The sequence below is a fragment of the Trichogramma pretiosum genome, unplaced genomic scaffold (assembly GCF_000599845.2).
Source record: "Trichogramma pretiosum strain Unisexual culture from Peru unplaced genomic scaffold, Tpre_2.0 scaffold75, whole genome shotgun sequence".
NCBI lineage: Eukaryota > Metazoa > Arthropoda > Insecta > Hymenoptera > Trichogrammatidae > Trichogramma > Trichogramma pretiosum.
Window position 1 is genome coordinate 151,985 of NW_019641613.1, and position 24,380 is coordinate 176,364.

General features: G+C 44.8%; 1 protein-coding gene across 1 annotated transcript; it reads left to right on the plus strand.

Moving 5' to 3' along the window:
* Positions 1-3,595: 3,595 nt before the first annotated feature.
* LOC106657731 (histone-lysine N-methyltransferase SUV39H2) lies at positions 3,596-22,482 on the plus strand. The gene is made up of 3 exons (XM_014379392.2): positions 3,596-4,179; positions 16,187-16,308; positions 19,695-22,482. Exon 3 carries the CDS (start codon positions 19,802-19,804, stop codon positions 21,620-21,622), a length of 1,821 nt encoding a protein of 606 aa, XP_014234878.1. The 5' UTR covers positions 3,596-4,179; positions 16,187-16,308; positions 19,695-19,801; the 3' UTR covers positions 21,623-22,482.
* Positions 22,483-24,380: the final 1,898 nt, after the last annotated feature.

A 24,380-nucleotide genomic window follows, 5' to 3' on the forward strand; every position in this document is an offset into this window, starting at 1 on the left:
ATATTTTTTTTCCAAGCTCGTTGTAACGAGTGCGTATACCTTCGCAATTTTTTTTCTGACCGTACACAGGTGCGCGACGACGCTCGTTGTTGCTTTTCACGCGACTCAAGGTATACGCGCGTGACTCGTGTGCAACGTGTGCGTGGGGAGGCGCGCACGACGTGTATAAAAATTAAGCGCATCAGCTGCCTACGAGGTATACATGGATGGATGTCGAGAAACGACATAGAGTTCAAGAATGCGAGCTTCGATGGAGCTATTAAGAACTCGTTACGATCGCGGACCGCTGCTGCTACACAATAGTTGAAAAAAAAAAAAAAAAAAACGCGTCGTTAGCACTGACCGTGACGAAGTATGATTAATTTAGTACTAATGAATATAATAAGTATCTATGATTCCCTTCGCGTTCCCAAATCGACCCTCTCGATCGTGCCAATGTCCAAAGCTTATGACGAGCTTGAACGAGCGAGATCGAGCGAGAGTGAAAAATTTCACGAAAAATTGACGTCGTTAATACAGCTCGCGCGTGTGTGGCTCGATGTAAATTTTTTTTTTCTCTTTCTCTCGACTGGACGTTATATCGAGCTTTTTTCCTCTTACGTGTATCATCTACGTAGATTGAAATCTCTAAAAACTCGATCTCGTGCGGAGTTTGACAAATACGAGCCGATTAGTATATCTCTCTCTCTCTCTGCTCGGCGCTGTATAATAATATAGTCGCAAGAAGTTCGCGCTAAAACTCAAGTGCTGTGTAGCTATGCTAGGCTCCGATATAATATGCGACTTTTGGCTCACACTCTTGACGCATATTATACCATTATTACATTCGAAGAAACGCTATAACGCCGCCTCGACGTATATATACACACACAAGGCGACTCTGCGTGTGCTGTTGCGTTTCTCACGACGGCGCGACGACGACGACGACGACGACGACGACACATTGTTGCCGCATGCTGAGAGTAAGAGCCAAGCTGAGCTGCGCACATTGCATACGATTTTACGCGTATGTTTGTATGTATGCGAAATGGCCAGCTTGTGTTCGTAACGTCGATAAGAGATTTATAGAGAAGGACGATAGGCGATAGGAGTGCAGCTATTTGCCTGCGTCGCTGATTTTTCATTCGCGCAACGAGCTCGTGTGTAATTATGCTCGCGAGCCAACGTATGGAAATTCTATACCGATAAAATATGTAACAGCTTTTTTCCTTCTTTCGTTCTCTATCAGTAACGATTAATTACTGATGTACACATAAATGTGAGGCAAAATTAAGGCACGACACAGTTATAATTCGTACATGGCCCAGAGTTTTTTGTTCCGGTTTCTGATTGCGATAAGCATTCACGGACTTGGCGAACTTCAATCATCGACCGGATCTTCCGAGTCTACAGCAGATTGGAGGTCAAAAAAAGAGAGCTAAAAGCACTTCTAATTTGCAATTGTATCAAGAATTCCGAAAACTAGCCTCTGATAAGGATATGAAACAATTGCAGGCTCGTTAACGTCTGCGCGCGCGTGACTCGGTATCTCGTGTCGTCGTTTCGGAACTGACTGACTGTGCACAACTGCATTATCTCATCTCTCGAGTCCTGCGTGCACATTGACGATCGTATGCGTGGCCTGCTTTTTAGTCGCATGTGTTTCTCGTCGTCTTCTTCTATCTGGAGCATCGATGATTGCACAGAGCTCGCATATACGTTTTCGGTCATCGATTTGCACTTGTGTATCTGCGTCGAGAGTCGTGCAGTGCACGTGTACCGAAATTTCTCAATGAAAGTGTCACCCTTGACGCCGAACGACGCGAGTTGCGTCATCCGAGGACGTAGCAGCGGCAGCAGCACCAGTCAAGGGGAAAAAAAAGCAAAACATGTGCGATGTGTGTATATACATAGGAGAGCAAAGAAGGCGTGGATGTGTTTGTATATCGCAGCCGTCGTGGGTGCGCGACAGAAATCTTCATTTTTTTTTTCACGCTTTGCAGCAACAGCAGCAGTAACAGTAAAGGCAAGAGAATTTCATGAATGAACTTGTGTCGCATACTATATAGGCCCAAGCGGACGTCAATCGTCATGAGATGGCGTCGTTTATATACGCGCAGAGCAATATTCAGGCAGTTCCGCTTCTTCCTTCTTTATCTTCTTTTCCTCACCCATATATATATATAATCCGTCGCGTTGTTGTCCCACACGTCGGTGCGGTGCGCATTTAAAATATAACTACATCACATGCGAGAGCGGCATTTGCTATCCTACATAATAATACACACATACGTGGCATTCAGTGCATGAGATATGTGTGTAGCGCCCGGCGCGCGATCTGCCCTTATCATTTTCGACTCTCGCATGCGCTCGTGTGCAGGGTTATATCTGTGTGAAGCAACTGAGCGGCGTCGGACAACTACGCGCGCGCATGCGATTCCCAGAAGGACGCTCGTAAAAATATCGGCGAGCATAGTGAGTCGCACAACACGCGTCTGCGGCCGCAGACGCGACCGTCGCCGCTGCTCCTTATACTGCACTCTTGTGTTACATATTATATCTATAACGTGCTGCAAGTTCTCTTTCGCTTATTGTATCTTATTAGATTTAGAGACACTTTTTGTCATCATTTTTTTCTGTGGAAATGTAGCCATATCGGGGCTTTTTTTGTTTGCTTTCACTCTCATGATCTTGGGTTTGACATCGATTGGAGGCTTGCAAGCGCACGAAAATATCCGTGCTTAACGAATTTACTACTTTCTTGTTTTATTTTTATTTCAATTTTTTGGGATGATGAATTTTAATACGATCGTTACGTTTAATTTATCGATTCGAGCGTGCATTAAAGAGGAATCGAGTCACGGATTTTGATGCATCCGGCTTTAAAGTGCTCCTTCTTATAAGTCGTCAGAAATTCCGCCTTGTGGATTATAGGTCGAGAGCCTTGTTTTCCATTAATACACATAGAAGAAAAGAATCGTAAAGTAAAACTTGGCTTGAAATATTTTTATGAATCGATCGAGATTACACTGAGAAAAAAAATGCTTTTAAACATCTGCCTTTGTGTAATTTCAGGTATAAAATATTATAATCAAGAAATAAAATAATAATTTTGAAACATCTTTCGTGCATTGTTTTTTAAAAAATATAATTGTTTTGATTGTGAAAATCGACGAATAGGCGTTTTAAAACATTCATTTTCAACATGACTCCTGTTATTCCTTCAAGAAAAGGTAGGTATATGACATAAAAAGGTAATTTCGTAAAAGCGCGCCAAGATCGTTCGCTGCGGTAAGCGGAAAACGCGCAAAGCAGCGCTGCGAAATTGGCGAAATTGAAGCAGAACGCACTCGAGACCACGGTAAAGTCACTCAGACTCGGTATACCTACATAGATATATACGGTGTTGCGCGGTGCATGCGCGCGCGCTCCCTACATGCGATGCGGAACTTCTGCCGCCGGCAAGACACAACTGGGCAGATTCGCGCGCAAAATCCGAGAGCAGCCGGTTTTTTCTCGCTCCGTCTTCGTCGCACTCGTTGCTGCGGCAGCTCCAAACATAATACACACGCACACACATACATTGCAAGCGGCTCACATGTGCGCGTCTGTGAATTCGGCGCGCTGCCGATGATGTTGTGCCGCGTACGCTTCACGGGCGAGCGAATTTCGTAGGTTAAAAGCCGCCCGGTCTGTACGCGAAAGCTCTACGTAAAAATTGTGTAAAATAGTCAGAAAAAAGGGAGAGAAAGAGAGAGAGAGAAAGTATAAAAATAAAACAACGATGATAGTCCAAACTGGGCGGTAGAGCATCCACACGGAGCTTGGTTAAACAGCGTTAACGTGTATCGAGCAACAACAACTATGTGCTTGGGTGCGTGTGCGCGAAACAAATTCGATGGACGCAGTTGACGAGTGTGTGTGTACACAACAACACGAGAAAAAGTTATCGCGACGACGACCGCTGCTGCTGCTTTTGCTGCCGACTGCACGTCTATCGCGACGAACCGAGAGATAGGTATAAGATATAGCATAAGTATCGAATAGCAGAGAAGCGAGCGAGAGAGAGTGAGCGCCATCGGACGCGGCGAAAAAGTTTAGCCAGCAGAAGAGGCACACCGACAGACAGACAAGGCGCTAGGCTAGCCGCGTGCTCCGACTTGATCGCCACTGCTGCCGTATCTTCTAGTCCTGCTCGAGGTAAGCATCATACACCTATGTAGAGTAATGGTTTTTTGTCTTGCGCGGGCGTCCTCGTGTACACCACCCATGTGTATAATGTAGGCGTGCCTAGCACATAATCTCGTTGCGTAAAAACGAGCCAGATCGCGGCGTTTCGAACTTTCGACTCTGCGTGCGGAGCACGCGCGCCATCGAGCATCTTTCTCTCTCTCGCTGCTGCTTATGCCTTATGCTGCTGCTGTGCGCGACCGTGTGTGTCTACGTGTGTGGGTGCATAAGGTTTTCGTATACGCATCTATATTTACTCGAGATGAGCTGCGCGATGTCGGGGCTGCGTTTCGTCGAGTGATCGATTAGTCTGATCTAAGCCTCGTTATTTTTGTAAACTTAGGCTTTCCGAATGCAATTATATGGTGTATGTATTTTTAGAGAGCAGCCGTGTTTCGGTAAAAAGTACGCGGTTTGTGACCCGACACGATGGCGGCGACGGTGGCGCTGCACTGCCGCCAACTCGACCAGCTGATCGTCGTCGTGTGCACACAATGTATTACACATACAATGTTCGCTGCGACTGTATTGAAGCCCGTGTAAACAAGACACGCATGCGATTTTGTTACGTGAAATAATAATTTTCAAAGCTTTCGCGAATGGTTTTTAACACAGTGATTGTGTTTTCAAAAATATCTCAATAACTTTTCCTTGTTTCTAATGCTTCTCATCATGAGTTTAAATAATTTTGTTGAAAAGAAATAACAAATGTAGATATTTGTTATTCTACTAGTCTACTTCTAGTTTACTACTGAAACATTCTGCATTGATAACTAAGTTTTTACATAATAACACAAAAATTGAGTCTCAATATGTGATAATAAGATATGTTGTGAAGGAAGCTGCTGGATTCAATAACCTAGTAACTCTCAAGTTTTTATTCATTATATTATGATAACTTATGCTTATTGTCAAATTTATAGTTTCTATATTATTAGATTTGATCATGTAATTAGTTGATTGGTTTAAAGTTCAATTATTAGAAGTAACTACTATCCTGCATTAAGTAAATGTATAGCAAATCATCTTGTATTTTACATGGACAAATGGTATTTAATTCAATAGCAAGTATAAACACATGAATTTGTTATCCCTTACACAGATGTTTTCTTGTTAGTAAATTTTTTATTGATTGAAATCACATATAAACTAAATATATACAATCATCTTATGTTGGAACTGGATACTGAACTGTCTAACGCAATAGCAAGTGTAACAACATGCGCTTAATATATTTGGAGCAAGTATTTTTCAGATAATGAGTTGTTGATTGACCAATTGTTAAACTTTTGTAAAAAAGTAACAATGTCATAGTGTCTATTTGCTCTTGATTCTAAAGCTTTGAACTATCTACCTGCATTAGGAGATTAACACAAATATTAAAATATATCAATGCGATGAGCTTGGAGATCTGTCAAGTTTCAACAAACACCTAAAATTTGATAATAAAACCAAGCAATGATTTGTACAGTCATAAACATGACCATGATATGCTATCAATTTTATGCCAGTCGTTATTAGACTCTATTAGCCTTCTACTGCGACACAAGGCAGAAAACGCTTTTATGCGTTTTTAACGCAACCGCAGAAAACAAGCGAGGCCTAGTGCTTCCCCGACTAATAAGACAATATCAACATTGGCGCGGAATGTTTGCGGTTTTCTCAAGACGTCCTCGTGGTGTGCAACAACAACAAAGTATAACGACGAGTCGCGATCTCAATTTGACAAGTTATCAAAAGAAATAACTGTTTCCGCCGTGCGCAGCGCAGCGCAAGGGACGAAATAACTTCCTCCTCCTTCTTCTTTTGGGCGAATTGGCTTATTATTAATTGGCATGGGCAAGAACCTATGCAGCCCGCGCGCTGGACAATAGAGAGCCTCCATGCACCAGCATAATATAAATATTACGAGAGAATTGCCCGCCTCGCGGTTCAAGGCGTTTTGCCCTATGCGTCGACCGAGAAAAAAAGGAAGAATAAGAAAGGTGCATTCCCTCTCGCTCGTATCGTTCCGGGGCGCTATATGCAGTCGGTTTTTTTTCGTAATAATTTGCTCCGCAAGTCGTTGCGCCAAGGCACATGAGCGGCGGCGGCGGCGGCGGCGGCGTTCGGTTTCGTTGCTGTGCTGTGCGTGTATTATATGAAATGCCGTCGCCGCCGACGCAGTTCTAATATCTCGCGCGCCACCACTTTTGTAAACAGGAAGTAACGGCCATTTATCATAAAAAGATGGAAAAAAGTGCAGAGTTCGAACCCTAGGTCTCCTCGCACTCTCTTTCGCTCTCTCCCATTCTATTCTCTCGGATCGGCGCGGAGCCACGTCTGTGCGCCGGTTTATACATTTAAGTGTTAGATATCTGCCTGAGTGCAGTGCGGGATCGCACATATACTTACGCATCGACACCATCGAAAGATAGGAAGAGAGAGAGAGCGAGAGAGCGAGAGAAAGAGCCCACGGTTCACTGGCAGAGCAGAGGAGGAGGAGAGCGTGAAAAAAAACGCACACACCACCGTGTACGAGGCTGCTACGAAAACCAAGGACAGATTAAAAATTGCGTGCGCGTTGGCGGCTCCTCTCTCTCTCGCTCGCTCGTTCTCTTTTTCGCTTTGCGAGAAGCGTATATAGTAGTACAGGTTGTCGGGACCACTGACTTTAAGGGATTCCAGATCTCGAGTCGCTCTTCTTAGAAGGGATCTAAGGCCTCCGATATAAACATACCAGCTCGAAGCACTGTACCTAAACCCTATACGCATACAGCAGCAGCAGCAGAGCCTATGTCCAGCCCTAAAGTTAGAGCATATAGTAAGACAAAGAGAAAACGCAGAGGCATGCAGAAGAGGGCCCTTTGAAACCCAAAGGTATATGTAGAGAGCGAGAGAGGGAAAGAAAGCAAGAACAATTAGAAGTAAAAGAATTGCGATCGTATAACCGGGACAAGTTGTTTTTTCATGTTTTGGCATTCTTGCATTTGTTTAAAATTCCCTTCGTATATTATACGCGCGCGGCTCGATTGGCTCTTTCAACCGATCGGGCCCGACTATAACTCCGATTTTTCAAAGTTGCGTGCATTGTGCAACTCGTTACGCGCCGAGACGATTTTTCGATGCATCGACCGATCGAGTCGCAGCGCACACACTCACGCACAAAAGCGAGGGCCACTATTATTATGAACTTTAATTTTTTCGTTTCATGACTGACTCACGACGCGTTCCTCGTACTACGTACTATCTTTTTATTTTATCAGCGGAATCGCGTCGTCTCCCTGTTTATGAAGTCGTTTCGTTCACTCTCTCTCTCTCTCTGTTTCATCTTCATAAATTCATCGTAATTAACTCAATTTCGAGCCCGTCGATTCGCGCGCGTTTCGCTGGAAATTCGAAGGGCGTCATTTGTGCAGTTGACAAGAGTTTGTCCGCAGTGCGCGACAAAAAAAGCAACATCGCGTTTCGTTTATAGCGCAGCGCGCCGATTAGAATCATCATCGAAGCTCTTATCCTATAAAATATATATAGTGCATTGCCCGACAGACGAGAATTTGAAATAAGGCGTCGCGCATCGATGATGTGTCATGTGAACTTTTGGACTGACGCTTCCCTATACACAAAGTGCGCGGAGCACTTGGACGACGATTTGTCGCGATTCGACTTACGCGTCTGGACTTATTTTCATTTGAACCTCGCCCTATTGTATTTCGCACATTCGGCATTCTCACCCATCCCAAAACACGTTCTGGTGCGTGTATAAATATACCCGCGTGGCTCGTCGTAAGGTCCTTACTCTTCCTCCCTTATTCCACGCTGCGCATTCCAATTTTTTTCGGCCATTTCTAATTTTCGAGATTAATATGGTCTATCAGCCAGCGCGAGGCTCCTCCGTACAACACACGTATGTGGAATATGCTTTTCAAAAAACGCAGAAAAAAGGCCAGCAGTCAATCGAATGAGTTGCATACCTGGGCTGGCTTCGGCGAAACAATTTTCATCGTGCTTGCGCGCCCCAGTCCTCTTGTATATCCGAGTATGCGTATAGAGTAATTTCAAAAATTCTACCGAAACTTCGTTTAATGCCTTTATTTCGAGCAATTGCACCTTGACAAATATTTTCAAATGCGGGGGGAAAGGAAGGAAAAAAAATCAGAGTTTAAACGTCGGGCGAGAAAAATGTTTGTAGTTGGAAGCCCAAAGCTCCCGAGAGTCATATGAGGCACACTACACACAAACGAGTTGTAGCGCGCGAGTCATTAAAGTCAATAAACTCGAACACCCAATACCACGAGTTACATACACTGTATGTTTTAATTCATGCAGGCTATAAATATGTCACTGTACAAAAAAAAAAAACGAGAAAGAGAGACAGAGAAGCACCAATGATCACCTATGGGACCATCCCACTTTACCGTTCCCATCGCGCGTCCCAAATATAAGTAAATATTAATGTAGGCATCGTACGCCGTCGCCGCCACCACCACCACCACCGACGCTGCGCATCTTCAGAAGTTAACGCGTAGGATATATAATATATGTACGCCGGGAAAGGGTTCGTCAAGCGAGCACATGTGACGGCATTTGCTTTCGTGCATGCGAGACGCGCGCGCATATCTACACACGGGTAAACGCGTTCCTTATCAAAATAGTAATCATAGCATCGCTTCCCACGCCGCAAATGAATTTCGAGCGTGAATTATATACTTGAATAATGCAGACATTCGGAGAGTGCAAGGCGGCATTAGCATTAGCGGCGTCAGCACCTGGGTTGGGTCCGATTTCATTGGCGAAATATGCAGTGCACGTACGCGACACTTTAGGGGTGCGATCGCCCAACAGCGACGACGACTGCGCGACGAAAAATAAAGAGAGCGAGCCTGCAAAAAAATGATGTCATTAAACTGCAGGGGTCGCAAAAGCGTGTGAGGTCAGGTTGGATATAAAATATGTCCTAGTTCATCCTCGATGGCTTTGAGTGACTTTTAATGCCTAGTTTTTCGAAGCTCGCAACGTTGTGGAGCCAATACCGTGTACAGGAATTTAATGTCCCTCGATTTTATTCGCTAAAAGGAATGTGTCAAGGCAAACTATGTTTCATCCGCCTGAAATGGCGTTCGAATGCATCGCCGCTTGCTGCAATGTTAATATTTATCCTAAACTTTAAGCTCCAACTCGATGGAGAACCCCTTTATTTTAGAATCAATGCTTTGATTTATCCTCTCTCCTTCTTCTTTCTCTCTGTACTATTTTTTGCACGACGCGTAACTCACGACGATATAATATTTTCTAATATTTACTCACCGGCTCGGGCTTAAACGCCGTAAAATATGCGCAAATACGGATGATAAAGTTGATACACTAGCCGCGTGTGTTGTGATTTCGAATGGCTAATCCTTTCTTGTTTGTTCGAAGCCACCTGAGCTTTTTCATCCCCCTATTCACGACGCGCGCCATGAATCGTAATGTAGTCACGACTGGCACATCAATTTTCTCAATAAAAAAATCTTGATTATTTTTCTAGTACTATAGCCCGAAGCACGTGCGTGGCAGGCATTATGTATTAATTGCAACGCAATGTGCGCTGTGCCATCGGCGCGATCGTGATTCGATAATTGCTCTTGCGCGTGCGTTTACGCATACGTGTGCAATGTGCATACAGGCGTACTTTAGTGCCAAACGATTACGCGTACGCACTCGAGTCGGTCGGCTTGAAAAGGAAAAATTCGTGCCTGCCGCAGCAATAGCAGCGATTGCGTTGTAGTCGTAGTGCGTCGTTGTTGTAATTGTTGTTGTTGCGCGTGCACGCGTTTCAAGTTCTCGTGGCGGCGTGGCAGCTGCATTTTACTACGCAGTAGTATAAGCACTCCACAGAGAGTAAGAGACAGAGAGCTAGAGAACAGGCGCAAATTCACCCTCCGCGTCGCCACGACCATGAACACGGAAGTGCGATTGCGAGTCTTGTCTGGCATATATATAGTAGAAAGACTCGGGGTACCACTCGGCGCCGAGAAGCTACTCGATATACGACTCGACTCTCTGCGGACGCGATCGCGCAGAAATCGATTGTATACTTATACGAGTATGAGCCCGGCGTGACAGCACCGGAAGGAAAAGTAGATTCTCATACTGCGCTGCACGGACCTTTGCGCGCCTTACCTGCGCTTCCCTTGTACAAACTTTCTCATCTTTCGCATGTATCGTATATTTGTCTCTCGCTCACGTTTTTCAAGTGCACCTTGCGTCTTTTAATTTGCCCTGGCTGCAGCGGCGGCAGCACCGACGCGCGAGGGGTACGAATTGCGTGGCACCATATATATTCATACGAATACCCAAGCATCTGCCCTACCGGCATGACTGCACACAACAGCAGCGACGAATGCAAAAAGTCTCGATTCTTGCGCGACTCGAGGGAAGATACAGCATAAATACCACGAGTGTCGGTGCAAGCAGTGGTGGTGCTGCTGCTGTTGCTGCTCTCGCTGCTCTCATTAAGGTGCCGTATACTTGGGGCGAATTGTGGGAACGAAGAGGGTTCGCGACTTCTGCCACCGCACTAAGGGTATGCGCCGCTCTATACCTAAGCTGCGCGTAGCTCTCGATGCCTCGTTGAAGCATCCGACGGGGGGGGGGGGGGCAAACGGGGGGAGAGATAGCAGCCTTGCAGATTTTCGAGGCCGATATATACTGGCGCTGACTGGACACCTATTACCGACGCGGTCTGCAGCTTTCTAAGCTCTTATACATCGTGTGTACCTTCCCTGTATGATATATGTGCGTATAGAAGAATTTTGCACTCGTGTGCTTATAAGTTTAGATAATCTCTCTCTCTCTCTTTTCTCTAACTCGCATAATAGTCTTCGATATCAGGGCGCTGGTCACTTGTTGGTCTTTCCCACCTGAAATGTATGCGATACGATGACGCACCACCACCGGGGGATAAATTTTGTCCGGCGTGGACATATGGCATCGGGAGCATTTTTGGGCGATTGCAATGGTAGCTCAGCTTCGATCGGCTATCTCGCAAATTGCAACGTTACGTATTGTGTACCTGTTGATATTTTTGTAAATTTGGTTTTTAGGAATTCTCTCACCCTTACAGGTGTGAAAGGTAACACACCCCTTTCGACACTTATTTCTTTCCTTTTTTTTTTTTTTTTGAAAGCTTATTTGGAAAATTGACACGTACGAAAGCCGACAATTATACGTATTATTTTTTTCCTCGGATTGATAATCTCTTACTTGCCAGTATAGCACGCGTTATCTGTAGGAAATATGGGACTTTTTGACGCAAAAGTTCCGTCCAAACGGGCAAAAGCCTGCAATAGGTTGTCCACGTTATCGACTGCAATTACTGCCTTTATCTGATAGTTCGCTGTGTATACGTACCGTAGGTTTCAGAGAAATCACGCCTTTTTAAAAATCGCCGATTCTCATCAATGGAGCAGCAGCAGTGGCAGCAGCAACGTCGTTATACGCGCTTCGCTCACAATACGTTCAATCGTATATGCCGAAATCGTTCCACGAAAGCGAAGCGATCCGCGTACAATAGAACGCGTATATGGCAGAGACGAAAGAGACAGAATGGGAGAAAATGAAAAATAAAAAAATACCAACAAACGCTGGTCTAATTGTTTTGGTTTTGAGTTTAAAGCGCCGATTCACTGGTATAGATCGGCTCTTGTTTGGCTCCTCCATGCCCGCGCGCGTGTTTATACACATGCACACTCGTAAACATGGCGAGCCGCGAGAGAGGAGAAGAAACCTTTGTAGTTTTCACTCTCGTGAGAGGGAGGTAGTTTAATCGAGGCCGTGCAGACGTCGCGTGCGACAAAAGGGAAGTGCGCCTTTATAGGCGAATGGAAACCTCTTGGATGCATCTTTTACAGCTACGCCAATGTTCTCTCGCCTCTCTCTGTCTTTCTCTGCGTGTATATCTCACACGGTGTAAGGGATTCTCTCGGCGCTGGTAATCTCAGGCGCGCGCGACTCGCGCGTAGTTTAAAGAGACGCGCCCACTGCCCTCTCGTATACACGTATGAATGTATGGACGTATGTGTGTGTGCAACACACACGCAAGCTCGAATCTCGTCAAGAGCGTGAGAGCAGCAGCAGCAGCCGCGCGACACGAGCACGCATGATTTTTCGGCGATGCGATTGTACGTATATATATAAAGCACACCAGCGGCAACAGCATCAGCAGCTCTATTCGTCGTACACACGATCCACATACACTTCCACGGGCCACGGACACACGCTGCACTCTTGGGATTCTTCCTATCTGGTTTACACCACTGCGCCAAAAGTTCCCATGGAGCTTGGAAGTTCTGACGATTGTCGTCGCGCTTATTCAATTCCTTCGCTCTCTCTCTTTTTTTCATTTTATTTCGAGCACTCGTAATTTTTTTAACAAAAATTGTTCGAGATAATTGACTTCGTCATACGATCGGAAGCAGAATTTACGAGAGTTGCGACTTGCGTCGAGTCGAGCATTCATCCTCAAAATCGCCCGAAACTTCTAATTATTCACCGTGCCAGCGCATACGTATAAATATATACGAGCCGCGTGCTTTACGTGCATCTATATATATACGTCCATCCACGCGATGAGAGATAAACGATGAAAATGAATACCTCTAACTTCTTTTTTCTCCCAAAATCTTCCTCTTTCTCTCACTACGGAGCTCTCGTTCCGAGTATTCTTCGGGGCTACTTTTGGCGACTGCGCGTGTGCCCGTGTGTGTCTGTACTGTCCGCACGCGCGCGTGTGAGTGCTCCGTGTGTGCGCGTATACATAGATAGGAGCGCCGCATCCGGCCCAATCAAGTCGCAGTCATTATATGCAGATTGTGGTAGACCCATAAAAATGTATGTGCTTGCTGCTGATCTTCGTAACTTTGAAAAACGTTGTTATGCAAGCCCCATGCGAAATGCTCGTCGTATGTACTAGTGTGTTTTACACATTTTTCCCTGCAGCTCGATGTTTAAAATTACAAAAGAAAAAGAAGAGAATCCTGTGCACACACACACACACACACACACCGCGAAATTAGGACTAATGCAATTTTTTGTTCTAAAACCATCGGTGCCACGCACGATCGCAATCCTTTCACCCATTCAGGGTCGCGCGCAAATATTTTTGGTTTCTGCGGTAAATGTATCGTGTGCCGATCGTGGCGCATCGACACTGGTGTAAAGCGATCATCGGCGAGCTCCGACCGCAGAATGATTATACAATTGTTATCGGAGGAAATAAAGCCGAGCTTATAGGTAGCTCGGGTGCTTTGTGCGCGTCTTCGCGTTGAGATTCTCGATATATTGTTACACATGCGACGATGATCACATGCACGCGCTTGCCCCGTGACAAATCTCGGAATTCCGACACGCGATTACAGCACGTGACTCAATCCCACAGAGCTAGTGCATAATATCTAAGCTAAAGTACAATAAATTGTCACATAAAAAAAATGGTATATTTTGCACCTAGGGAGTAAAAAATATACAATTATATGTACAATTATTAAAAAAAAGTATGGAGGAAGTTTGCGGGGCATTTAAATCATGATTGTTTTCACGCAATAACCGGAAGAATCAGCGAGAGGTCAATAATCGCCCGTCGATTAAGAAAAGTGTCTCGAATTACGCCTGAGAAAAATTTTTCCGTTCTCGATACAAGATACGCGAATACTTTGAAGAATCTCCATTCCCACGCGCGATCTCTCGCGTACTTTTTGGTCTTCGCGCCGTACATATACGCACTGCACACACGCATGTGCATATATCCAGCTTCGAGCCGCGTACAAGAACTTCATCGTAATTTTTTGTTTGACACGCCTGCGAAGCATTTTCGTACGATGATCGTGTGAGTACTCGTGTCTTTGCTTTATTCCTCCGAAAAGTATGCCAAAGTTCCCAAGTGATCGATTGCATTTAATGACGAATCAATGGGCGATCATGCGGTATTCTGTAGGTACAAACAACGATCGATCGCAAGTCGATCGCTACTTACTCGTAGTAGTACATAATAATGTAGGACGAATGATGGTACATCACGGCGATCGGAATGTCGATGCTTACATAGAAAAATAGCGTGTAACCTAGCCAATTCTCACGCATCTTCCTTTTGTAAATGAACCGACGTAAGACGCTGCGGAATCACGCACAGGCCCCCGTGAGTGTGTGTGTGTGTGCCACCTTACAGAGAGAGAGAGAGAGAAGTACTGTATGTACTACGCACATAAAGATTGGCATGCGCCCACCTCAAAGGTGAATAAAATAAAAGGGGACCCTATTATACCATGCCCAGGCAAAATGCAATCGAGTGGCGCTTCGTGGAAGAGCCGTTGGGGGTGCAAAGCAGCAGCGGCAGTAATGTCGCAATGGATCAGAGTACTACGCGTTTCTCGCGCGCTGCCGTCTTCTCTATTGGATTTGTTGTTTGTGTGTGTGTGTGTTGCGTCTTGGTAACAGTGATGGGAATTCTCGTACAGTTGCAACGCGTTCATTGAGAAAACAAATCTCTTCCGGGCCGTGCTCTTCACTGGCACAAGGTGAAAAGCACGAGAGCACAGGTACACGTGATCTGTATTTATACCGTGAATTCGAGAGAGGAGTCCCATGCCACAAAGCGAACCGCGCGTGGGTCCAAGAAGATGTATAAATACAAGGTACCCCGCGCGCATATCGCACAATGAGAAATTAGCTCATCGACATGGGTTCTTTGTATATTTCCATTATTTTTTTTTATCCTTGCGCATCTTTAATTCATACCACGAAAACAAACATCGATGATGAATTTTCTTGATGACTGTCGCTTGAAAAACAAATCGACATCTTTCGTCCTTTCCGTATAAGTTTTAATAAACAAACGATTCGTATCCGGTCGCGAGAAAATTGAGCTTATTCGTCGTGCCGATGGGCACACACGAAGAGCGAGCTGCTCGCGGCTGCATCACGAGCAATCTGCGCTGCACTTACTCTTCTTCTCTCTAGGGCAATTTGCGTTCATTCACGATATACACACCATAACTCGAGCATCGTCGTATGCACACACACACACGGTGCTGAGATTTTTACTCTCTTTCGCGCGTATTATATACGTGTGCTGCGTGCATGTGTATACACGTCTATGTATACATGCTAAGCTTTCACTTTCGTTGCAGAAGTCGCCGCCGCCGCCGCCGCCGCCGCCTTGTATACATAACATGCGCCTCTCTCGCTGTATAAGCGTTGTCGGTGGGAACATCATCGCGATGCTTTCGTGATGCGCAGCAAGTTTCATTCATGAGTGGCCAAGGTCGTACCGCATCGTCGCTTATGTGCTGCAGCTCCTCTCCTTCTCTTCTTCTTGCTTCTTTTTCGGGGCCTGCTCGTCTTCTTCTTCTGCTTTTTCTTGCCTCCTCTGCTTCTTCTTCTACTTCTTCTCAATGGAAGCGATTGTGATTTTTGCGCTGAATGGCGCTTGAATTCCAATTGCGGCTTTGATCCTGAAAGAAGAATTTTTCTTTACCTTAGCTCTATGCACACGGTCTGTCTCTCTCCTTTATTGTCTTCTAAACAGCAATTATGGCGTTTTTGGCTTCGGTGCAGTGAAAAGATGGAAGAAGAGCGAAAGAGAGAGAGAGAAAGTGCGAATATTCATTAAACTATTTAAGCTGATGTGTTTGCAGAAAAACATTTGTATACAAACGCGAGAGCGAGATTATTTCGAGAAAGCGCAAAAACCGCAAAATGAGAGGGTATATTTTCTTCAGTTCTTGAAGCTATTAACTTTATTCCTTTTTTTTTATGCAACTTTGGAATTTTGTCTATATTGAAAAATAAAACCAAAACGCGAGGAGATGCGAGCCTTATGTGCATATTTAGATTTGATATTTGAATTAATTGACAATCCTAGCCTAAACCAATAGTATTAAAAACAATTAAAATTGAATTAATTTTCATACAGCTCTGAAAATATCTAAATTAACGTTATCATTTTTTTTTTCATTCGCAGGAGAGCACAATCAACAAAGGAACCGCTCGAAGAGTCGGTAGAATCGAATGAAGAATTGATCAGAGGGCAATACATAAAGGAGGCTCTCTACAAACCGTCAATAACTCGCAACCAATTTTTAGGTAAATTACACATACCGTCGTTCTTTGTTCGATAACTCGCACCAGAGAGACAAACCGATTGCAATGTTCTCTCTTGCGCAGCAAAAATTGTCGCCACGTAAGAAGTGCGAACTTTCTCTCTGTCTCCAAATTCGTTATCATCGAAATTCCATCATTATCAAACGACAAGCAATATCCATTGAAATTCAGTTGGTCTTAAATTTCGGCCCGATATATGTGGTGTATGTATTTAGGAGGTGTTCGCACGGGGTCCAAAGATTCTCGGAACGGAGCTGTGTCGCGGTAAAATATTGATCGAGGCTCTGTTTATTTTTTTTTATTTTTTTCAGCACTCCTTCGAGCGGGTCTGTGCTGCACTGCACACAGCTTTTTACGGACAGACTCTCGTAAAATAGCTGCAGACACGATGCGCGAGTACACGCGAGGCTCAACGTGCCGTAAATTGATACATACGTGTGTTCGGAATGAGTTGTAGTCGTAGTAGTCTGACTAGTTGCACAAGTAGTAAAAGCAGTAGTAGTATAAGTGCTTGACTTGCGACTTCCGTTCGTGCAGACGGCAAATGCTCGAAAGTGGAATAGATAATTCGTCAAAAAAAGGCTCTATCGCCTTTAAAAAAAAAAAATTGTTAAATCAAAAAGGCGAACAAAAGCTCGAGCAATCAATTAAAACTATTCAATGTCGAACTTCTTTAACTCGAGCATACCGAAAGCCGACATTCGTGTGAACAGCAAATGTAAAAAATAGAGAATAAATATCATTAAGGTGTACTGCAGCTAGATCGAGCGCAGTTACTATACGAGCAAGGCCGTGCGATCGGCGCTCTTATTTAGCGCGATAAATGATGATTCGCGATCTACTCCTTATAAATACAATACGCTGCTGGCCGCTTCGTGCTTGTGTTTCGATGCGTATACCTATATATACCCTTGGCGTGGCTCTGCGCCATATGGTTTTTGCCGCGCGCCTCTATGCCAAGGGTACCGGTGGCGGTGCATTACTGCACCGCACGCATACCCACTGCAATGTGCGATCGTATATACACGGCGTTTATTGTACGGAACTCTGGCCTATTGCCCGCGTGCAAACTCGCACGCATATTGTGGCGCGCAAGAAAGAGAGAGAGAGAGATGTACACGCGATTGTCTCTCGAACTCGATACGGAAAGCTGCGTTTGATCCGACGAGCTTTAAGAATATTATTTGTGGCTCTTTGAATTCCTATGGATATATCACGCGGTACAGCGTGAATGCGCCTGGGGTGACGCAACGATCGCGGGAAAATATGGGTACAATAGCTGGGACGACAGTCGGGATAAACGGCCTTGCGAATCCTTCAAAATTTCGCAGTAACTTCCCTTTTCCACGGTGGATTCGAATATATGCTCCACGCATGGTCAAAGCAAAATCATGACGACATGCTTCGAGTGGTCAAAGAGGATTTCCTTTTTTCTCTCCCTCTCTTTCTTACTCTCTTGATGCTCCGTAGGGTGAATTGAATTTCATAGTGAATAAAAGTCACCCCTTAGTTGTATAAAAATGTCAAATTCAATCCATTTATCAATCCTATTTTTTCTTTTCGTAATATCGGTATTTGCGTTAGAGTTGCTCATCAAAGCTGGCCATATTTGTCGGACACGAGCAAATTGACCTCGTTTCTACCCGGAAACCCAACCAAGATATCGCAATTTCATAAAGGTGCATACAACAACAAAAACGTAATAGGGACAGCGAAGAAACCCCGCTTTTTTGTCAATGTTCTTTTATACGCATCACGTATAATGTATACAAGAAACGAGAATTGCTCCTTGTCCCCGAGTATGTGTGATGCACCGTGTCATTGTACCCTTGTTGTCTTGACGCATGCACGTATGCACACACAACACCGGCATAAACGCGAAATTGTTCTTATCGCGTGTATAAGCTCGGTGGTACATTGCGGTGCGACGGAAAAGAGGGTGGGCCCAAAAACGCGTAAGGTGTTGGCACTGCCGAGACAGCAGCCCCCTTTCTCGAGGAAGTCATTAGAGATTAAGAATACGAGTGTGGTCGACCTGGCTATATGGCGACCAAGACACACACGTGTGCGCGCGCCTCGTCTTCCTCGTCGAAAAAGTGTCCACATCCTTTTTGATAATTTCTTTTTATTTATTCTTTTTCTCTCTTCAGGAAGGAGAACGACTCGGCCTTTAATCTTAGTCCACGCATCGGGATCTTCGTTTCCTCAAGAAAGTTAATTTCTCCGCAGTTCACCGCTTGCGCATAAGCGTATAGAGTCGCACGCGGTGTACATAAACGCGCGCGATGCACTTTTATCGTAATTCTAAAATTACCTTAAACGCGCGTGAGCCTCGTGTGTTGTATCATACGTAAAAAAAAAGTATCCGCTTCTCTCTTTCTCTCTGCTTTCCTGTGTGTGTCCGCGCGTTTCCTCTAAATAATTATCAGTGCGCGCGCGCTCGCTCGCTTCTCTTATCGTACTTCCGATCGAGCTTTGTAAACACGCTCATCACATTTCTATATATACAGGCGATTCTAGAGGCATCGAAACACGCGCGGCTCCAGATAAATTGAATATTTCGGCTCGTTGAAGAATAACTCCTGCCCCCTTCGCATTTTTCGCCAATTGTTTTTCTTACCCTAGACCTGGTACTCGCTTTTGTTACGAATAAGAGAGACAGAGAGAGAAGGAATAAGGCGACGCAGCATGACGTGTGCGTCGATGCTCAACAGGTGCTTGACTCGAAATAATAACAGGCGCGCAGTTGCGCGGCGCACCGGCTTCGATTGGGGTGCACTGTTGGCGCTGACACATGTCCGCCTTGACGTTTATAAGTGTATACGCGCGCTTATTTATTATATGCAGACTGCCGCTGCATCGACGTCGATTTTTCCGAATGTGTAAGCTCATTTTTTTATCCGAGAATTCGGCTCCTTCGAAACGTTTCTCGTACTTGATAATCGTCGCCAAAACTTAATCGGTTAACGGGTGTAATGAGGTAACCAGTTTGTTTGTGCGCCGGCTTGATTCTTGGTATATATACTTTTGCATCGTCAACTATGATACATACTTTCTTCGCTCGATCGTGACTCACTCAATTAAAAGAGTCGTCCGCGCGTTCGAGACGAGCTTGTTTACATCGGCCGAAAAAAAGACACAGACGTTGCAAAATTTAGGTATTTTTATTGAATGAGACGAATTAGGATCCGTACACAAATAGTTTCTCAGACCAATTATTCTATGCTTATCCTTTCGCTTCACACGCATAAATCATGCACACTTTTATTGTCGTTGCAGTTCGTTTACCTTTGCGACAGTATTTCACATAAGTTAATTACTGTTAACGATTGATATTAATTTGATTGTTTTTTCTTTTATTGTTTCAGATATTATCTTGAATGACAAGGACAAAGAAGTTTAAAAAAGCACGAGAAACGACCCGCTGGAGAAAATATAAGAAAATCGGTTTACCACAAACGTGAACATAGGTAATATGTGGTCGAGGTATGGCAAATCAAAGAGCAAGAAGAAGCGCAATAGGGTTGTTAAAAATGACCTGGTGAACGGAGAGCTGGACACTTCCACAGATATCGAAGTAAATGGTCTGTTGAACGGGACACTGAATGGAGAGCTGGATAGTTCTAAGGATATTGAACAAGAAAGTGAACTTTCTGACGGGACGCTGAATATTGAGCTCAATAGCTCTAAAGATATTGAACAAGAAAGTGAAGTGTCTGACGGGACTCTGAATAGTGAGCTGGATAGTTTGAAAGACATTGAACAAGAACATGAACTGCCGAACGGATCGACGATCGAAGAGCTGGACAATTCCAAAGACGTTGACGAAGATGTCAGCGACACAGCGACCACGATTACGACGACGACGGCAACAGACACCTCGGAATTTCCCGAGTTCTGTCCGCTCACCGGCAAAAAATTAGTCTGGAAAGAGGTTCGGGTCAAAATGAAGCGGGTGTCGATCGATCTATCCTCGAGCAGTCGCGAGAACCACGAGCACGACGAAAGCAACGACAACGACAGCGAACAACCGAGAAAGTACATAAAGCGAGAGGTGGTCAAAGAGGAGTTTGAGGTCGAGGCGATACTGGACAAGGCGGTGTCGAACAACACGACTTACTACCTCATTAAGTGGAAAGGCTGGGCGGAGGATTTCAACTCGTGGGAGCCCAAGCGCAATCTCAAATGCAAAAACCTGCTGGATGTATTCGAATTCGAGGACCATCGTTTCCAGATGGTCCAGACCTTTCGAAAGCTGGTGAATTTCAACAGGCCCAGCCGGGGACAAATGGTGCGCTACATGCTCGAGCTCAAGCGACACAATAGCAGCATCGACGATCCGATCAACTGGGATCCGTTCTACGAAAAATTGGCCAAGTTCAACAAATCGCCGACGAGCGCCTGGAGCGCGGAAGTCCTCCGGGACCTGAAGGACGAGGTGTTTCACGCGCTGACCAAGCAGGAGCGCGTCAAGCAGCTCAAGACCCTCTCCGACTGGGAGGACGAGATGAACGACATCGCCAAGAATCAGCCGAACATCAAGGTGGAGAACGAGGTGGATCTGGAGGGACCGCCGGCCAACTTTACGTACATCAACGTCTACCAGGCAACGGAGGGCGTCATCATCCCCGAGGACCCGATAATCGGCTGCGGATGCGACAACTGCGACTGGAAGAAGAGGGACTGCTGCTACGCCCAGTACGGCGCGTTGTTCCCGTACACGGCCACGGGTCGTATCCGCGTGAAGCCCGGCACGCCCATCTACGAGTGCAACAAGCGCTGCAGCTGCTCGGACGACTGCCGCAATCGCGTCGTGCAGAAGGGCTCCAATGCGAAGCTCTGCATCTTTCGCACGGACAACGGCCGGGGCTGGGGTGTCAAGACGCTGCGAGGCATCACCAAGGGCACCTTCGTCATACAGTACGTCGGCGAGGTCATCACCAACGAGGTGGCCGGTGTACGCAGCAAGAAGCACGAGCAGACCGGTCGCACCTACCTCTTCGATCTGGACTACAACGAGCCCGACGGCAGCCCGTGCAAGTACACGGTCGACGCCGAGGAGCGCGGCAACGTGTCGCACTTCATCAATCACTCCTGCGAACCGAATCTCGCCGTGTACGCCGTCTGGATCAACTGTATGGATCCGGACATGCCGCAGCTCGCTTTATTCGCCACCCGTGACATCAAGCAGAACGAGGAGATCACGTTCGATTACAATTCGCAGGGCCAGAAGCTCGATCAGGGAAACATTCGATGCAAGTGCGGCGCGGCCGGCTGCAAGCGATATCTTTTTTAACGAAAAAAAAAAAAAAAAAGTTAATTAATTAATTAATCCGTAGCTTCGCACTTTTGTATATTTGTACACTGGAGATAATTCTGGTTTAGATTAACGTGAAAATTGATAGAACATGTAGTATGCTGGTAGTGGACAAGCAAAAAGAAATCTATTTTTGTACAATCGAATCTTCTGTAGAGTGCGATTCAATTTTGAAGCCTCTTACGAAAAGTAGGATATTTACATTCAAGTTAACACATAAACTTCTTACTTTTCGTAAGGGGCGTCGATTTGTAGTGTAAACTTGTTATAAGTATTTGATAAGTTGATGAGAGCACCAGACAGTTTATTGAGTCGTTTTTTATATATTTTAGTGTAAAAAGAAATTGTTGGCGACTACATGAACGTTAATTTTAAATATTATAAAAAATGATTGTATTTTGTAACATATTCTATTATTATACTACGTATGAATAGAAACGAGATCAATTTTTTAAGTCTATGGAAGATTCGCTGTCTCGACAAACAAAATGTTAATCTTGTAAATTTTTCCTCTTACAAAGAGCTCACGAAACCTGACTGTAAGCTCTCGTTGTAGAAAATTTGATGAGATTTTGTTTTCGAACAATAAATGAACTATATCTATTATATATATATAATGTAAGCTCGAAAGTTCTTTGATTGCTTTTAAGTCAGTGATTTCATTGTATAATAATTATTAATATTATATGATTCAATATGTATCATACATACCAGGCAAGTTCTTATATTTAAATAAATTGGAGCAATGACCTATTATAGACCTAGTTAAATATGAATCATTCAATTTGTAAAATAAAAAAAAATAATGCGTGAATAATAATAATAGACAATGAATTAAACATAGATGACTTTTCATTTCGCCTTGCTACGTGTCAAGTGTCCATATCTATGTAAATTATATACAAAGTGTAATCTTCAGCTTGAAACGCGGTACGAGCACGTGCAAAAGAAACTACGATATAAACAACGGCCGTCAGCTGGTGGTGAAATAAGCGGCACGCGTGCAATTTTGTTAAACGACAGTTCTTTATATATATACTGTATGTCTGTATGTATGCAGTCGCGAGCACGGGCACCAAGAAGCTCTTATTTCTCGCGGGCATTTAGAACTCGTAAAGACGAAAAGCATAAAAATGACGCCTGCACACAAACCGGTAGAGAAGTAAGTGTAAGTGTATGCAAAAACGATCGGTATTATGTGCATAAGCTGCAGTTTTTTCAATGCCGTCGCTGTTGGCGGTCGCATCTGTGGGCCCGCATTAACACACTGCACCGCCGCATGGGTCCGCGCGCGCTTTTGTATCGACTGCACACGCGGCAGCAGCAGTGAAGGAAATGCGCGCGAGAATTTCGCGCTCAAAGTTAGCTGGCGCGCTCACGGCCAGAGGAAGAAAGAGAGTCGTCTTCGTCATCATGGTGCTGGTATTATTGCATCGTGGCAGTAAACATCGCAGCCATTATTCCGGCTGCGTATGCTGTAGCAATAATGCATACACATGCGCGCATGGCTCCAGTGCTTATTGTACATACGGTGTATCCTTGAGCACGAGTAAATAATACGCGCATAATTTCGAACTGCGCGCAGGACGATTGTTTTACGACTTTTCTTTTCGCGGGTTTTTACATACACAATAAACATCGAGACGACCGCGTGTGGGGGGCTCGATTTTTCGCGCGTTATATTATACGATCGCTCGGATATCAGGCCGAGTCGTGTGCGAGGCGGATAATAAGGGCGCGCGAGGCGTTGAATAGACACGTTCACAAGTCAGAAGCGTATAATTAAGTCTTTACAAGAAAATCATAGGCTTTGCAACTACTAAACTAATTATAATTGCTACGTTGGCCGCCGAGGTATGCATAATTATGAATAAATGAATCGCTTATGAGAGCGATGAAATTGAGTCAAGCAGGCGGAAAAACGATTACGACTCATTTTACGGCTACCGCGTACACTCAGCGCGGCGGCTTTTAAATATTATTCCTCCGAAGTCAAGTCGTTTATTATATTATCGTTGTTATATCCTAGTCGAAAAGTTCGAGGCACGTTTCGTCGTGTTCGAATGGATGCAAATATAATTTTCCTCGATGAAACGGCGATAATCCTCGAACGCCATTCTACGCTGGACCGTTGGTGGCTTTTAGGCAAATTATTTCTTCAGCAGCTGCACGGCTATTCTCGCGAGTCATCGAGCTACGATCGCGCGACAGAACGTATTCCGTATACGATATATATATCGTGCAGCGCGGATCAACGATGCGTGATTTCTTACGTGCAGCCGCGCGAATACTGCCTTCACCAAAACATCCTGCCCTTATGCGCGTGTATATGTACAGACCTCCGAGGAAACTTCTTCTCGGGAAGTCGAGTGAAATTACGACGAGGGACGGCCCCGGCCGCATTCTGCATTTTATATGTATACCTGCGTGTACGAGTCGCAATGATAATGCACGCGCGTCGTATATTTTAAAGGTATAAATAAAAGACGGTCGAAACTATTTTCTATATCAGCGACTCGCATCGTGCGTACATAGGTAACGAGAAGAAAGTAATCGACCAATAGTAATTTCTAATAAAATGAAAAATAATAAAATAAAATGGAGTGGTAAAAAAGGAAACTCGTCCGAGTGTCGAATGATTCGTAAGAAGGCGTTGTTTATAGGCGTAAGTGTAGAGTGCGGGTGGAGTCGGAGGTGCCGGCGCGACAATTCGACAAGTAAAAAAGAATAAAAGAGA